General features: G+C 46.9%; 1 protein-coding gene across 6 annotated transcripts in view; it reads right to left on the reverse strand.

The window, feature by feature from the left end:
* exoc3l2b (exocyst complex component 3-like 2b) overlaps positions 1-16,997 on the reverse strand; it is a 37,841-nt gene that overhangs the window by 5,618 nt on the left and 15,226 nt on the right. For 5 of the 6 annotated variants that reach the window (XM_080889670.1, XM_080889669.1, XM_080889671.1 and 2 more), the window contains exons 2-10: positions 13,008-13,505; positions 12,362-12,585; positions 4,623-4,885; positions 4,272-4,538; positions 4,046-4,164; positions 3,645-3,759; positions 3,378-3,488; positions 2,782-2,882; positions 1,101-1,217 (exon numbers count right to left, since the gene is read on the reverse strand). In XM_080889670.1, the coding sequence (XP_080745796.1) occupies positions 1,101-1,217; positions 2,782-2,882; positions 3,378-3,488; positions 3,645-3,759; positions 4,046-4,164; positions 4,272-4,538; positions 4,623-4,885; positions 12,362-12,585; positions 13,008-13,468 (1,778 nt within the window). In that variant the 5' untranslated portion in view covers positions 13,469-13,505. The remainder of the gene's footprint in view (positions 1-1,100; positions 1,218-2,781; positions 2,883-3,377; positions 3,489-3,644; positions 3,760-4,045; positions 4,165-4,271; positions 4,539-4,622; positions 4,886-12,361; positions 12,586-13,007; positions 13,506-16,997) is intronic. The other variant, XM_080889672.1, reaches the window with a different exon arrangement.

Consider the following 16,997-nt stretch of genomic DNA (forward strand, 5'->3'; position numbering starts at 1 on the left):
AGATAAAGGCTGAGGTCACCTGGAGTCAAATGTGAAAACCCTCTGAGGTTAATCTGTGTCTGGGTGGAACCGACAGCTTCGTTCATTTCCACGGGACATTGCAATAATTGCTGGAACAGAGCCATCATTATTGTTATGGGTCAAAGGATCAGCTGTTAAAAAGCTCTGTGGATCCACGAACCCATCTGGGAACAATAAAGGAACTGAAGGCGCCGATTCTGAAGAGCCGACAGAGGGTTAGATCTGTAAAATATCCTTATTTCAAGTTTGGTGTAACAAAAAAGGCAAACTGATCATTCTCAACAATGATAACATCCAGCACGTGCTTCGCATTTCATTTCTGTATCATTCTAACTGAGCGCTTGGTCCAGCATTACTTTACAACATTTCAGAGGGAACTATTGCACCTTTAACTGCACTGTGTTTATCAGGTTATTTTAACTTTAGTGTATCTGGATGCAAGAACACAGATAAAGGACAGAAACGTGTCCTCTTACATTTTAAAACAGCTTAAAGGTACTTTCAGTAGTAACTGTAACTGTCACCACCAGGGGGCAGTGTTTCATCAGTGCGTGTGGTGCTGTTATTTAAACTATTTTGCTTTAACCTTTTAATTAGAAATGTGCTCTTAATGACTTGGCTCATTAAATAAAGCTTACACTGATCCACTTTGCCCTCTGGTGGTACAAACTGATATTACATGAATGTGCCGCCATAATTCAAATTCAGCTGCTAAAAATGAATGCGTAATCCTAACCCTCATCCTAAACGTAACCATAATCATAACTGTAGCCTTGACACAAAAACCACAGTTTGAAAGAAAATACCTTCAAACTTGTGGGGACGGGCACTTTGTCCCCATAAGTGACTATTGGTCCCCACAAAGATATGTAAACATGTACATACACATGCATGCGCGCGCACACACACAGTGATGATGTTATAGTTAATATAACTATAACATAAAACTGTGTTTAAACTATATTTAAACACAGGAATGAAAACAAGTTGAAAAACCCTTTTGAGAACTGCAGCACTCGACAGAGTCGTGACAGTTTGTCTCACAGTTCGTTCGCATATTGAAGAGCTTGTGTTTGTACCTGAATGGAGGGCAGCAGTTGACCAGGGCGATGGTTCTTGACACGTATCCATCCTGGTGGTCTCCGAACATCCCGGCCTGCATCCCTTCATGGAACATCTCAACTTTCCGCTGGAAGCTAAAACAAATACACCAGAATCATGATCTGGTCTTTCAAAGCTAAAAAAGCTAAACAACAGCATCTTACAGCTCAAGGACGTTTACATTAGATCACATTCATCAGTCAGATCACACAGATATTCAAAGAGTCCTTTCCTGCTGTATTAAAAGAACCATGGCACTGCTGTAGCTGATGTCTTAATAATCAGCAAAAACAATTGAAACAAGCATGAGAAACATTTGTAAATTATTAACTACATACGGATTACAATGGTACTGAATCATATTGAACTTGTGTTTGATTTTACTGCCAACCCTAAAATTAAAAAAATGTACATTAGAATTTGATTAGAAAATTAATCTTAGAGCGTTTTGTTTTATTGTAAACGGTCTCTGAGTGTTTGTGACACACAGAGATGGGCAGTAATGCGTTACGCGTTACTGTAATCTGATTACTTTTTTCAAGTAACGAGTAAAGTAAGGGATTACTATTGCAAAAACGGTAATTAGATTATCGTTACTTTCCCGTAGGAGCGCTGCATTACTGCGTTACTAAAACCATCATTTTTTTTTTGCGAGAATGTCTCATGACAGTGACGTAAGCGAGTGCACCGTTCGTGACAACAGCTGTGTGCAGATCAACAATGGATCACATATCGAGTGCAGGAGAGAGTGTGAGCGTGCAGCGTTTAAAGCGTGGAAGTACTGACCTTACTTTGAGTTTGATTCCATAAAAAGTGACAAAAACATTAGTGTCCGCTGTGCGTGGGAAGAAAACTTCTTTTTACAGCGAAAAAACCCCTAAACTTCCAAACAAGCACCGAGTAGCTACGACGTAATGGGAAACTCACAGAGAAACTCGCGGATTCTTCCACTGACCGCGGCACACCTGCACCAGGGCAAACCTCCGCCTACCCCACTCCTGCTTTACAGGTGAAAATAGAGCAACAGGACCGCTGAGTCTCTGACTTTATTTATTTTCTGCTGTGTTTTACTTGCATCTATTTGAAAGACTGAGTGTAAACACAAAAAATATTTTATTTTATGTGCTGGAATGTGCAGAAAATAGGTTTAAATGTTAAACTAATTTCTTCCAGTCAGAGAATGTTGCAGATAATTAAATTTTTGCTTGATGCATAAAGTTAAAAGATTAAAACTAATAAAACAAGTTTTAAAAAGAGACTTTTCCATTTGATTACATTTTGTATGATGGATTATGTAGAAAAAGTAGAATTGGGCTGAGAGATCTATCGCTTTATCACCTCTTCAGGTTGTAAATCGTGTTTTTAAAAAGTAACTAAGTAACTAAGTAATTAATTACTTTTGAAAATAAGTAATCAGTAAAGTAACGGGATTACTTTTTTGGGGAAGTAATCAGTAATTAGTTACTGATTACTTTTTTCAAGTAACTTGACCAACACTGGTGACACACATCTGCTTTGCTAACTTCTATTTCATCAGGTTGTTCATGTGGTTTTATTATTGTTTGTTTTTCAATGTCAGCTATTATTTCTGTTATTTATTTGATTTTTATGAAGCTAATGACTAGCTTAAAAAAAACATTTATTTTGAAAAGAACGTACCTGTACAGGAAGTCAGCGAGGCCGTTGATGCTGCACTGCGCCACTTTGGAGCCTAGACTTCTGTTGATGGAGGCCGAACGCTCCAGATCGGCCTGCAACCTCTAAAACACAGATAAACATACAGACGGTACGGTTGTCACACACCTCAAACCTTTAAAAACAACTTTATTTGTCAGAAACAGCTTTCGTCGTTTACTCAACAAACATACTCGGGTGAATGGCAGACAGAAATGATTTGATTTGGTGACTGATGTGCACCTTTAAGCTACACCTGCTTCGGCCACTAGAGGGCAGCAGCTGCTTTCAGTGCAAATTTGAATGAAAGAGTGTCTGTGTGTGTGTGTGTGTGTGTGACAGAGAGAGAGATGAGGAAATGTTTGATGTTGACTTTGGCTGCAGTTGAAGGACAAACCCAGAAAACAATCAGCGTAAGAAATGCAGCGGAATAGACCTTTATGTAACACTTCACTCTGATTATATCCTGTATTTAAACAGACAGGAAACGCTTTTCACGGCGGTGCACAGACTCATTCATGGAGTGTGTGCAGTAGCCATAGTGACGAAGGTGCGTGCGGGGGCAGCAGGTTGGGGGTTACCTCTATGACCGTCTTGGCCAGAGTGATCTGGTACTCCTCGATCTGCAGCGTCTCCATCCATCTCTTCTCCTCGTCGTCCAGGACCTGACTCAGCTCTGTGGTCACTTTAGCCTGCGCAGGGAAGAACCGGGCAACAAATCACTGACAAAGCACTGACATCATGCTACTTTTTTAGAAGTGTGTACAAAACAGAGGTCCCTGCTCGGTCAGCCTGGTTATACGGGCCACTGTTAGTAAGGTAGGTGAGAATACGTGTCTCTCTCTCACCCGGACCGAGTTAAGACAGTCGAGCTCCAGCCTGTCCACGGTCTCTGACGGCAGCAGAGGACTGAGCTCAGAGTGGTTGAATGGACTTGTTATGCATACAGTCCCCAGAACATCCCTGAAACAAACACACACACACACAGACACACACACGTACACATGAGCAACCTAAGCAGCAAGCCTGAGTCCACACAGACTCATGTGTATCTAAACCTGATGCTCCATCACATCTGCAGCTTTTATGTCACTGTCTTTGGGTTTATTTCTCCTTGCAGGTCATTAATGATACTTTCAACACTGAATTTCAAGCAAACTTGAGGGACAAAACCAATCGAGGGTCACTCTGGTTTCAGGTTCGTCTGTTTGTCCTGTGTAAACGGTTCAAACCTGAAACATGTGCGTACCTGTTGTACATGTTGTGCAGCCAGTCCAGCAGGGAGTAGATGTCTGTGATCTGCAGCTGGTTGTCAGTGATGGTCTTCAGTCGCCGTGCAACCGCCTGGTGGTAGCTCTGTACGTACACCTGAGAGGTCAAAAGGTCAGACGTTAGAGTGCTTGGACTGTTACAGGCTGCAAACATCGATTCCATTAGGTCAGGATTTGTGTATTTGTGTCCAGGTGTTGACTCACCTGGAAGGGCTGGTACTCTTCAGGATAGATGGACACCGCGTTCCTCTTGGCAGCCCCCAGGTCTTCCACCACCCGGGTTCGGAGCCGGTCCAGGTACTTGTTCAGTTCTCCGGCTGTGAACTCGGTGGTCTGAGGCAGAGAGTCGTCAGCCGCCTCCTCCACCGCCTCCTTCCACCTCTGCTTCAGGCGGCGAGGCCTCGGGCCTCCTGGGGCAGCTCCCTCGCTGACTTCCCAGTCTTTGTCAACTTGCTCCTCCTGCTGCAGCACCTGTTAGAGCGAGAGCACTTTGACGTAACTCGAATATTCTCGTGTTCTTCATCAGTTGCCATGGCGACAGAAGAGTTCCCTCACCTGGACCACCAGACCCAGGTTGGGCCCGGCTGTCGGAGACTTCAGGGACTCCCTGACCACGGCCCACAGCTCCTTCTGCAGCTCCTCGTACAGCAGCTCCACATCCTTCGCCTTCCTCCGCCCGCCATCTTTGACGCTCGGGCTCGTCGCGTCCTCGGGCTGCATCGCGGCAGCTCGCTCGTTGCACTCCTGCTCCAGCTCCAGGATGTGGGTGTCAGCCAGGAGCAGGTCCCGCTTCTTCACCAGCTGCAGGATCTCCAGGACTGGAGGAGACAAAGGAACGTTAAGACGTCATCCATCCAAATGTCTTTGGGAGGATGTTTGGCATTTCTCCGTGAAGAAAACAGCATCCTCTACCTAATCACATGAGCCAAGGGGTGAAACCTTGGCTCATGTGATTAGGTAGAGGATCATCAGGGGGTCCTTTGTCCAGACGCTTTTCTTTCCAAGCTCCTTAGACTACGATGACCTGGATGACTGAGAACCTTCACAGACAGCTGTAACCCTTGTGGTGTCCTCGGACCAAAAATGGTCCCTAGGTGAATGTCAAACAAGCATACGGGAATCCTGAGGACATTAAACCGTCACCACAACAATGATTCAGTTCTGATGCATAGAAGAAGACGAGCCCCTCCGACGGTCATATTGGGGTAAGACCAAACTTTCACTCATCAAACTGGACCCTAACTCTGCGCAACAAAGAACAAATGCTCCAAACATTAATACACTTTATACGATTGACTGACGTGAAAGGGAAATTAGGTGAGGAGAGCAGAAGGCTTCGAGGTTCAGGCTGCGAACATGTTTGTTTCTCACTCTTTTATTGGCTGTAAAAATGTCTGCAGGAGTTTGCAAAATGCTCTGAGGTCAGCGTCTGCTGATGTCACTGAGGGAGGCTTCCCCTTCGACAGAGCTGCATCATGCTTATCCGCTCTGACAGGCGGAAAACGAGCGTGGAACAGCTGCTTGTCTGCGTCCATGCTTGATTGTCACTGATATAGTGTTTGTTCCAATATTCATAAATATTGCACATTTATTCTGTGATATAGACACAGTGCATTACAGTGGTCCTTAGTGAGCTCGCTGGCCTGTGAGAGCTGCCAGACAACGACTCGAAGCCTTCAGGATGACTTCAACCAAGACGTGAAGCTGCTGCTGGTCTGCGTTCACTGCTCGGCCCTGTCTCGCGGTTAATAATCATTTCTCAGCATAAACTCTTAAGACACGATTAGGTCAGAAACTAAAGTGTTTATCTCTGCTCTGATTGGTCACAGCCGGAAGGTGGAGCAAAAAATGTCCATCACAGAGGATACTGCATTACTGCATGTGTGATTACAGGGGAAATATGACTCAGTTATTCATCACACACACACAGCAGGACAGGAAACTCTGTCTTCTCCTGCATCAGTTGTTTCATCACAGGAGACGGCTTCTCCAGGGCCACTCTTTCAAAATAAAAGCCTTCTGTGTTTGTTTGTGTGTGGAGAAAGCGAGGAGGATGTGAGGCCCTTCAGATGTGCAGAGGAAGCGAGGATGACACACACACACACACACACACACACACACACACACACACACACACACACACACACACACACACAGTGAAAGCCCAGAGGAAGATCATCTCTATAAGCAGAACAATGTGAGTGGAACATCCCCACTTTGAACTTTTGTCTTTCGTTGTTTTTGGGTTGACGGTGGAATAAAGTTTGTAAAAACTGCAGCAGCGATGAGGTCAAAGGTCACAGGGAGGAGGGGGGGTTGCTTGTCAAATGTGTGTCTTTAACTTCAGGGAGACTGAAACATGAACTCTCTGAATACTTTTTGCACATTTAAGTTATAGATGAGGAAATAGTGGATTTCCTGCCTGACACACATACTGTGATCTGTGCACTGAGGAAACCACAGCACAGTATCCTTTACTGTAAACGTGCTCAGCTGCTGCGCGAAGGACCTTTTGTTTCTAGATGTCACAGATCTAGTTTAGACTTTTTAAAACACCCCACTCCCCGAGAGGAAAAGTCACAGCAGTGAACAATAGAGCAGAAATGGATCCACGTGCCTGCATTTCCCCATAAAATGTCCCGTCTGCACTGAAACGTACAGTATGAGAATAAAAACGTCCTCATGATACAGAAACATCCCCAAAAAATGTCCCAACAACCAACTACAGTCCAAAACTTAGTGGGTCCTCATGTGAATGGATAATTAAGAATACACACACACACACACACACACCGTGCCCCCTCCTCTCAAACACAGCTCTCATTGTTCACTTTCAGACTTTAGAGGAAATCTTTCCCAGCTGGATGCACGAAGCCCCACCCCCCTCCACCCTCTTCCTCGCACCACCACGACCACCTCCATCACCGCTCGTGGTCCTAACCCGTTTAATCCACGTCACAGTGCACTTCACATCAGATGCTGGGGATGAATGGATCCCAGAGTCAAAGCTTCTTTACCACGTTTGGTTCAGACACGACTTCGACCAATCAAACATCTTCATTTCTCCCCACCTGTGTGATGTAATAAGGTGAGACAGGCAGAAAATGGAAAACTGAGTTTTTTGTTGTTTTTTTAAAGAAAGGCACAACTACTGGACACAACCATTCAATACCTGACAAAATGATGCTGCCATTGGTTAAAGTTATCGAACGCTGTCCTCCTATTGGTCCTCCCACTACTCTTGATACCAGCCTTACTGCCCACAGTCATTCGGGCCCTGAACGCCCCACAGCTGCTGGGGCTCCAGCCGTGAGCCCTGAATGTTAATTGTGTGAACGCTGTTGCCGATGTGTCCACATTAGTGATGCTGAACACCAGACGCGGCACATATTTTAAGATGAAACATCTGCGTCTTTAGTTTCACTTTACACAGATGTGAAAACACGTCCAGCTCGCGGCTGCAGTTTGGCTGCTGGACGATGAAACCCGGTGAACCCCGCGGAGGCGAAACCGAAGCTGCTTTTATATGCGCCTGTGTCATTTGGTATTTAATTAAGTGTACTCCTGTGCTTTTCATGTGTAGTGCTGCACGTCTGTCTGCATGAACAGTAGCAGTACTGTGTCTGTATATGTGGAGCGTAATCTGAGCTGCGTTTTCACATTTTTCTCCTGAGCTCAGTCGCAGATCTGCTCCGGCTTCATGCCCACGGTCACTGAAGACACGACTCAGCAGCTTCACAGTCAAACCGAAGAGAGTCGCGTTTCTCTCAGACGCAGAGCTGAGCATTCAGATCAGACCGCCTACTTCCTGCAGACGCAGGCCAAACCTTTCATGACAGCTCAGGAAACAACTGTTGTTTATTCAGACAAACTTTATTTGAATTCAAAAAGGTTGCTGCTAATAAATAAAACTCAGCAACAGTGTGAAGTCACTGTTGCTCAGTTCACTCTCTGTCTGAAATAAGCAGGTTTAGCTTCTCCCTCTTGGACATGACTGTCTTCTGATTTGCTGCCCCTCACACACACTGAACAGCAGGTGGGTGGGGCCTTTGCATCTGAGATGGCCATGCTAGAAACATCCTCCCTCTGTGAGCTCACAGAGATCCAAGAGTTGAAGGAATCGAGGGAAACTAAGTGCTTAGCAGCCTGTGCTTTGGGCTCACATACACTCACCTCAGTACCTTTATTATGTTTGATATGAATATCCACCAGTGGAGATACATCCCAGGAAACAAGGAAAAGCTGAAGAGATCCAATTTGGACAAGTAAAGAAACAAAAATGGAAAAAGGAGAGAAGAAAATGGACTTTTGATCTATCGTCAGCCTCCGTGCAGATTTCCTGTGAAGTCTCTCAAGGTTTCCTGTTAAAAGTGTGTGTTTGCTGGCAGAGCAGTGAAGCCGCTGGTGTCAGATAAGCCGCCCACTGTGGCCACTGACAGGAAGTCCTCCAGCAGCTGATAGCTGGTCAGCAGGATGGTGCAGCCGCTGAAAAACCTCTAACTGTCCTGCACCAACCATGAACACATCATTCATGGTTGGCCACGACGCGTCTTGTGTCCTAATTTTAGATTTACTGCTTTACTTTCACGTTAGTCTTTTATTTTCTCGACTCATCAGTGATAAAAAGAGCCCAGCAGCGACTGCACTTCCTGAGGCGACTGCCACGCGTCCGACCGCAGAGCCCTGCAGAGGATTGTGCCGACCGCTGAGCGCGTCATTGGCTACACCTTGCGCTGCATTTGGAAAGCCACTAGCATCGTGGCTGCTTCACTGCTCCACTCTGTGGACTATTGTATTGATTTAGTCTCATTCCCATTCTTTTCTAAGCACATCTTACTCCTGTGTAGTTGTACTTTGATCCAGGAGGATTTCGTCCTACTCTACTCGGGTGTACATCGTTGGGATGACAATAAAACTCGGCTTAAATTTTACCCTAAAATATACATAATCTGACAGCAGCAAAGAGAACGGCAGTCAATGACGTCCCTGCGACGCTGCCAAATATCAAAGAAAAAGTCAATGAAACAAAACGTCCACCAATCAGAACCTCCGTATTAAAAAAAAACATGCTGAGTTTTACTCTCGTGTTCAAACGTGAAAGCTCGCCTCGTGAGCGTGAGCGGAGACACGGGAGCTTTTTAGTGTTTGTGGATCCAAACAGCTTCACACGTCCTTGCTTCACCTCTGAATGACACCTGAGCATCGAGTGTTTGGGGCTTTTAAGACCCATTAAAGTGGACTTCCTGTTTCATATTTCACCTTCTTCCTGAGGCCTGCAGCAACACGCCGACAATCGGCCGGCGGAGCCGCCGTGCAGCGGTAACATGAGCGTGCATTAATGAAGCACACACAGCAGTTTGTCAGGGGTAAATTCCATGAAGCGGGTCTTTCATCACTCTCCGTCACTTCCAAGAAGTCCTTCAAACTAAAAGGCTGTAATGAAGGCGCGTCACTCCCCTTTGTGAGGCCTCGAGGCTTTTACTGACCCCTCCTCCTTCTGCCAACTACTCGAACCCTTTGTGACCTTCGCTCCAATCACCGTTACTACGGTGACCGGACTGTTGGCGAAGAAACAAAGTGTGGTAAAATATATGTACAGTAAAGCGGACTGTAGCACCGTGTCGCTCTGTGTTCACTGAAGTCTGAAGCGATTCAAACTCGTTCAGCTTGAACTTTAAACTCCAGAGTTTCAGCTTCAGAAGGCGAACACGCTTCGACTTTCTCGAAGAACCAAACACAGACGGTCCTCGTCCACATGACCAGAAACATGCTGTAACCGTCCTGGAATGACAGAGAGGTCAGCCGACCTGCGCAGAGAAGAAGAAAACAAAAACCACAGCGCCCGTGACCTCGGTGTTTCTGCCAGGTTGACGTGACTGCAGCACAGCAGGCCGAACGTTTTATTTTACTGGGACAAAAGTTTCATGCTGGGACCTAAAACTTGATCATTTCTTAATTTATATGAAACGTGTCGATCTGTGAGCCTTTGTTCTTATCTAACGAAGGCAGCGAGCGTTATATAATCACAGAGGGCCGGCGATCAGTGGCGTGCTGTTGCTCGGCGCCCTGTTCTGATGCATACCTGCTGTGCAGAGCAGCTGATGCACATCTGCCAGCTTTGCATGCTTAGATAAAAAGCCAGCACGCATGAAGACAACAAACCAAGAGGACCAGCGCCGAGACCCCAGCACGGCTCAGACTGCACCTGAACTCAGCACAGGAAATCATTAGGCAGCAGGTCAGCAGCGCTCTACTGTGTGCTTCCACTGGATCACACCTCAGAGAAATGCGACACTTTCTGCTGCGCTGCATTCAAATGCTTTGGACGCGACAGCCAAGCACAGGCTGTGTGAAACTGTTTGCTCTTCCTCAGAAAGCAAACTCGTTTTGCTACTTTTGTGTTTTGCCGTGACGTTTTCAAATCAGTGCAACTGCACTTTTCTGATCAGGAGCAGAGCCTTCAGGTTTAAGAAAGCTCCCACAGATCCAGGCTGAGACTCTCGAGCTGCTCTGTGGCTCCTTTTTACTTGTGCAGGTGTTCAGTTTGCGTTTGTGCTCGTCCTGATTTGTTCGACTGTTGCTCTGCAGGTGTTTTATTGCTCGATGTTGATCGGCAGGTGTTTGCTGTCTGTTCAGACAGAAGCAAAGGTAAAGTCCTTCTTTCTCTCAGGCCAGCCTGACCCGGTGCAGCTCTGTCTGCGTTCTGTTTCACTGCCAAACAGGATTATAGGAGTCAGGACCATTTGTACTTTCAGAGACACACACGCTCAGCGGCAACCTGATCCGCTGATACGGTGGTTTAGCAGCATCTGAAAACAAGCCCGCACCTGAACATCCAGAGCTCTCTGCTCACCTCAATCTGAGAAGCGACTGCAGGTTCTGCTTCTGTAGATGACCCAGTAAATTCATCCTCAGGTACCAAACAAACAGCACGAGCTGCCGATCAGCAGCTAAAGTCAAACACAGACATGTCTTCCTCCTCTTGCAGCAGATGGCCCCGCCCCTCCCTAAGCCTGGTTCTGCTGGAGGTTTCTTCCTGTCCCAAATCCCAGTGTCACAGGGTCAGCTTCCTGTTTCTTCAGAAAACTGTGTCTGGTGAAATATGTGTAACATAACTTTTGAAGCATAAGCAAATAAAACAATAAAAACTCCCTAACACTTCCTGTTAAAAGGGAGTTTTTCCTTCCCACTGTCGCCAAAGTGCTGCTCATAGGGGTCATATGATTGTTGGGTTTCTCTGTATGTATTATTGTAGGGTCTAAATCACAATATAAAGCACTGTAGTTGTGATTTGGTGCTGTACAAATAAAACTGGACTGAAATTTCAGCCTCGAAATCCCAGAATTCCAGAGTCCAACACGTTTCATATCACTGCGACTCCTTCTGCCAAAAACATTCACTGATTTCTAAACTTCACGAATGAGAAAATAACTGACAGAATAACTGCTGATGAAAACAAACACAGTGCAGCAGAGAAGCCGTTTGACCATACAAACAAGGGTGTGGAGGAACTGAGAACACACACACACACACACACACACACACACACACACACACACACACACACACACACACACACACACACACTCTTGAATCATTCATTACCAAATGGCAGCGTAAACAGGGTGTGATAAACAATAGACGCCCTTACAAAGTTTCCATGACCGGCCCAGTACTTATGACATTACACACACACATTCCAGTGTTACAGCATCTCAGCGTCACCCAGTTGGCCATGATATCACCTTCCTCACCGACCCTCTCCATCCATTGATTTTCAGCGTCCGTGTTTAAAATAGCCACAGGCTGCCGACATGCGCCGATCAGATCGGGCTGTGAACGGGACGATAACGCTGCTACTGAAAACGTCTGGAGACAGAATATCTGTGTCTTGTGTGCAGCTTGGAGTAAGTTGAAGGATTGACTGTGGCTGATGGTCTCACTGGAATCTGAAACCCCAGAAACAGCTGAGAACACAAACAGTTGTTCTTGGATGGGTGGACATGCCAACGCATCTGTAGTTTCCTTCCACCGGTACAATGTCCTGTCATAGTGGTGACACTGGAAAGTGTTTAGTCTAACAATAGAAGCTTTTAGCTGTGGAATCGACAGGAAGTGACATCTGAACCATGTCAAACCGTGTGACAAAAGTAATCTGATTATCTTGGGTCGATCTCATGTTGTCAGGACTTAAGCGTGGTATTTCTGATACCGTAAACTTAAACCTAATATAAGTTTTTATATTTGTAAAAAACTAGTTCGTGTCTCTGCCGTGCTGAGCCAGGACTTCTTACCCGACAGTGGCTCTCTGGGTTTAACCTCCTCCACCGGCACCGACTGGTCCTCGGGACCCTGGGACGACTGGTCAGTCATGGACTCCTTCTTCGTCTTCCCCAGGCCCACCATCCTCATGAAGGACACGCGGCGGCTGGTCGAGTCGCCCTCGCTCTCCGAACAGTTCAGCTCACCGTTGGCTAACGATTCCTTACGGGAGGGGTCACGATATTTTCCTGCAAACCTTTTGTGAAGACAAAAAGAGAAAGGTCAGAGACTGTCACGAGTCCAGCAACTACCCCCCACGGACCAAACTCCGCCACAGTTCCCACAGAGGTCTCTACCCGCTGACACTTTTACTTTACTAATCTCATAATTTTTGTTTGTATCTTGAACTTGGAACTTAAGAACTCGCCAAAACAAAAAGCTTATCGTTCCACCTCGTCCACATCAAGGCCTCTAATCCTCCTTCCCCTTGAGCCACGTTACACTGACAGATTTTTAATTCCTCTAACAGATCCCTGTAATCTCCTATCTAAACATTCACAAATGCCCTTCCAAGTTCTTATCTTCTATATTGAATGTCAGTGTGAATCCTTCATTTCGTCCTTACAAACTCAGCCCATTCATAATCTTTCATCGCCATTACTCTAATCCCACGTTTACCTGAGCAGACTTCCTTCAGAACTCCTCCTTCCTCTCTTCTTCTTCTGAGAAGGTGAAGGTGAGGGCGACCCTTGCAGCGACCCTTGTGGGGAGAGCGTGGCACTCTTTCCCGACATCCTCAGGTTCTTCCCCAGCTTCCCGAGGCTCTTCAGCGGGGACATGAACTTGAAGGAACCCTTCACCGAACCTCCTCCGCTTCCTTTTTTCCCCTCGTTGGCCTCGTTCTCATCCTCCTCATCCTCAAATGGGTTGCGGTCCCTCGGCACATCGCCGTCCAGCAGGGAGCTGCCGGGTGACCAGTGGTTGCCATGGCCCCCGTTACCATGGATACTGTCGTCATCATTGTCAAAGGGGTTATGATGGCGGGGTGTGATGTTGAGGCTCATCCTGCGGATGAATAGGGCGTTGTCTAGAGTCGGACCACCTTTTAGGCGCACTGGGAGGTTTTTGAAGATGGGCATGATGGAGCTGGGGGAGGGGGGAGAGGGAGGGAGAGACCTGGTAAAAGAAGGAAGGGGGGAGGCGTCAAAGCTTCATGATGGTATTAAAACGCTATTGTGCAAAACCAGATTCAGCTACAAACATCGTCACAATTTTCATCATGTACAGGTCAGAAGTTAGAGGCCCAAACAGGAACCAGTTTGGCTCCAGAGCCCCTGCTGGTGGGCGAAGACCAGAGTCTGCTGTTTGTGTCTCACGTTCCTCGTCAGAAAAACCATCGCACAAATCCCGTTCTCACAGTTACTGACGTATAAGCTGCTAGAAACGGATCATTGCTGCTGATGCTCTGTAATTAAGAAAAACATCGTAACGCGCTTTGATTGATATCAGCGCAACAAGAAAAACACGTTTCCGCCCCGTCACTGCGTCGATTTTTTAATCACGATTAAACCTGTTTATTCATCAACTTGTTAGTTTTACTGGAAAATTACATTTGAGGTTCATCTTTTATTATTTATTATATTAGTTCTTTATCTTTACAATATGATAAGGATGCTCACTATACTAATAAAATACTAATCAAGTTTGAGGCTGAAAATGAAAAAGTTCAGAAGATTTTATTTCGTTTCATCAGGATGAATAATCGCCCACGGGACACACCTGAAGGACACACCTGAAGGACACACCTGCTTTTTTGTAACTTTTTTAGTGTTTGAGCTCTGATAAGACTCCACCCTGACGTAGGCTGTCGGTTACACTCTGACAGCTGCTCTGATAACGCAGAGGTCACACTCACGGTGTTGTGATGGTCGGTGACCATGGCAACACATCCGCCTCCTACCCGAAGATGCCCGAGCTGTCAGTTTGACCTTGATGTGGAAGATTGGTTCGTGTGCATCATAAATATAATCACATGATAAAACAGCAATAATAACACAGTTAGTTTTAATGTGGACTCTGATGGTGGCCACACCCACACGGCTGAGGCGCAGGTTCCTTCTTTTTGGCTCAAACTCATCGCAGACTTTGAAAACCTGCATGAAACCGCGGGGAAGCCTCCGACAGACAACAGGAATAACCCCGTAAACAAGCAGGCAGCGTCGGATATATCAGGACTTTGCCTCTGGGGATAACAGCTGATATTTTGGGGCTTTCGATGCAGCCAGCGGACATCCATGCCGAGACTTCCTCTTCCATGTGCCGGTATTTGTTTACAAATGCAGGAACATTTAGAAAAGGCTGAATATTTCATTTCCACCCGATGAGAAAAACTGTCAGGTCTTTACGCTGAGACGCGTTTCCAGAGCCGCCCAGTGTCGTGCTGATTTTCAGATTGCGGCTGTCAGAGAACAGAAGATAAATTGTTCTTCAAAGATAGCAGCTTTGATGACTTACAGGAGGACGAAGGTGCTCTGACGCACATCAGGACACACCTGACTATCACGGATGCTGCAGGTTCCTTTGAACCTCTTCAGGAACGTTTTCAGAACGCTCTAACAGAAATCGAGCTCTCCGATTGGCCGGCAGGGGTCTTCTGAAATAATGTCAGCAGTCTGAGGCGCCGGTAAGCCCGGCAGCAGAATGACAGCGAGCAGATCCTGTCGTAAAGCAGCTGGTGTCACATGTTCCCAAAACCATAAAGCCTGAAGACAAAGACTCATAAACTCTGCAAACATTAACAGGCAGCCGCTCGGTAATGATTCATGGGAAACCCTGTAATGATTAAATGTGCCCTCGACCAGCGTGGCACTCATTAATGTCCACTCTGTAAACTCCACCTGCGATTTTAACACGTCTGTGCTGAAAACTGAAGCAGACTTCCTTCAGACTGAAACATGGACACACACAGGACCTGAACTGGATTTGATCCCAGATTATCGGCCAACCTGGATGCAGTCTACGGGAAGCTGCATCCATAGACTGCATACAACAGTCCTAACATTCACACCACTTCATTTCTCCGTGTTTGACCACCCCCCAACCCCCGATCCGACGCTGGTCCCCCTGCCAACCCGCTCCTGGCGGTCTGGAGGCTGTACCCGGGCCCCGCCTCGTGGGCCCAGGAGTCCTCGCCTCTGCCTGTCACACTATCGTTGTCCTTTCCGCTCCTATTGTTTGTGTCCAGAAGCTTCCGCGATGCCCTGCGACCCTCTTGAAGAAAACAGGCTGTGTGTGAGCGCCACTGGGCTCCGCATGGGTTTCCTGAGCCTGCCGCCAGGGCTGCTGGGTATTTATGGAACCAACACCACTGAATCACTTCCCACTTCAGCCTGCTGGCTTTCTTCACTGTTTTCCTCACATGTGTGTGTGTGTGTGTGTGTGTGTGTGTGTGTGTGTGTGTGTGTGTGTGTGTGTGTGTGTGTGTGTGTGTGTGAGGGAGTCTATTTCTGGCAGCAGCAGCGTGTCCTGAGCTGGTGAGACTGGAAACCAACAACATGAACAACATCCGCTCCCAGTGCGCCCTCACAGTCCTGTTTCCATCACTTGGGAGGACACTGACTTTACTACACAGACAGACGTGCGTTCAGCGACAGAATCCACACAAAGGTGCCGAGTGCACATCCTAATTCAGCTCTTTAACGTCTGTCTGTGGCCCAACTCAAACACAGAAATCAGCGATGGAAGGGAGAATCGAGCAGCGCGACTGGTTTTACTGGCTGGGCCCACATGAGATTGAAGCTTTGGAGCTCTGTTTGCGGTCTCTGAGTTAAGGCCGCTGCTCACCTCCGTCATGCTGCTTCACCTGGTCTCACAGATGAAGCACGGCGTCTGACGCTTGTTTTTGTCTGTGCTGTTTTATTTTAGATCCTAAAAGTCTGTTAGGAGCAAAAACACCAGCCAATCAGACTACAGCTGAGTACAGATTAGATGTTCCACCTGTCATCCAAACGTCCATCCATCACATCCTCAGAGACACCTCGCTGCTCCACAGTGTCGTCACACACACGTGTGGACGAGTTCAACGTGGCGTTTAAGCATCACGTGGAGGCGAAGGAGTCGCGACCTTTTCAGTGTCACAAAACAGACAGGAAGCCAGGAAGAGGAGCAGATAACCAATCAGAGGGAGGCACAGACTTCAGCCCTGACCTTCAGCGGCTGATTAATGACTGTGTAGATAATCAGCTGATTAACGTCTGCTGGAGGAAACAGAACGTCCAAAAACAGGAATCATTTCATAAGAAGGGCCGGCAGCTGATCGCCTGCTTCCTGCCCACATTCATCATCGATTCATGTTTTTGAGCTCAAACTCTCGATGCCTGACTGGATGTCTGCGGCCCAAACACGAGAACGGACGAACAAATCTGCTCCCACTGCAGACGCAGAACAGTAACACGAGCTTTCTTACAGGGGGCGGCAGTTATTCGCCAAGTGACCAAATTCATGAGCTGCATCCTCCTGAGGCCGTCACAGCGACGAGACGACGGCTGCTTCAAATGCGTCCTTCATTTCCCCGAATTTGAAGGATGGGTCGGTGTGTCCTTCGTGGCCCGACCTATCCCAGAATTCATAGCGCGGCCCAGCCAAGTCCAGTTTCCAACGTTGGCGGCA

The sequence above is a fragment of the Rhamphochromis sp. 'chilingali' genome (genome assembly GCF_963969265.1).
Source record: "Rhamphochromis sp. 'chilingali' genome assembly, chromosome: 8".
NCBI classification, from domain to species: domain Eukaryota; kingdom Metazoa; phylum Chordata; class Actinopteri; order Cichliformes; family Cichlidae; genus Rhamphochromis; species Rhamphochromis sp. 'chilingali'.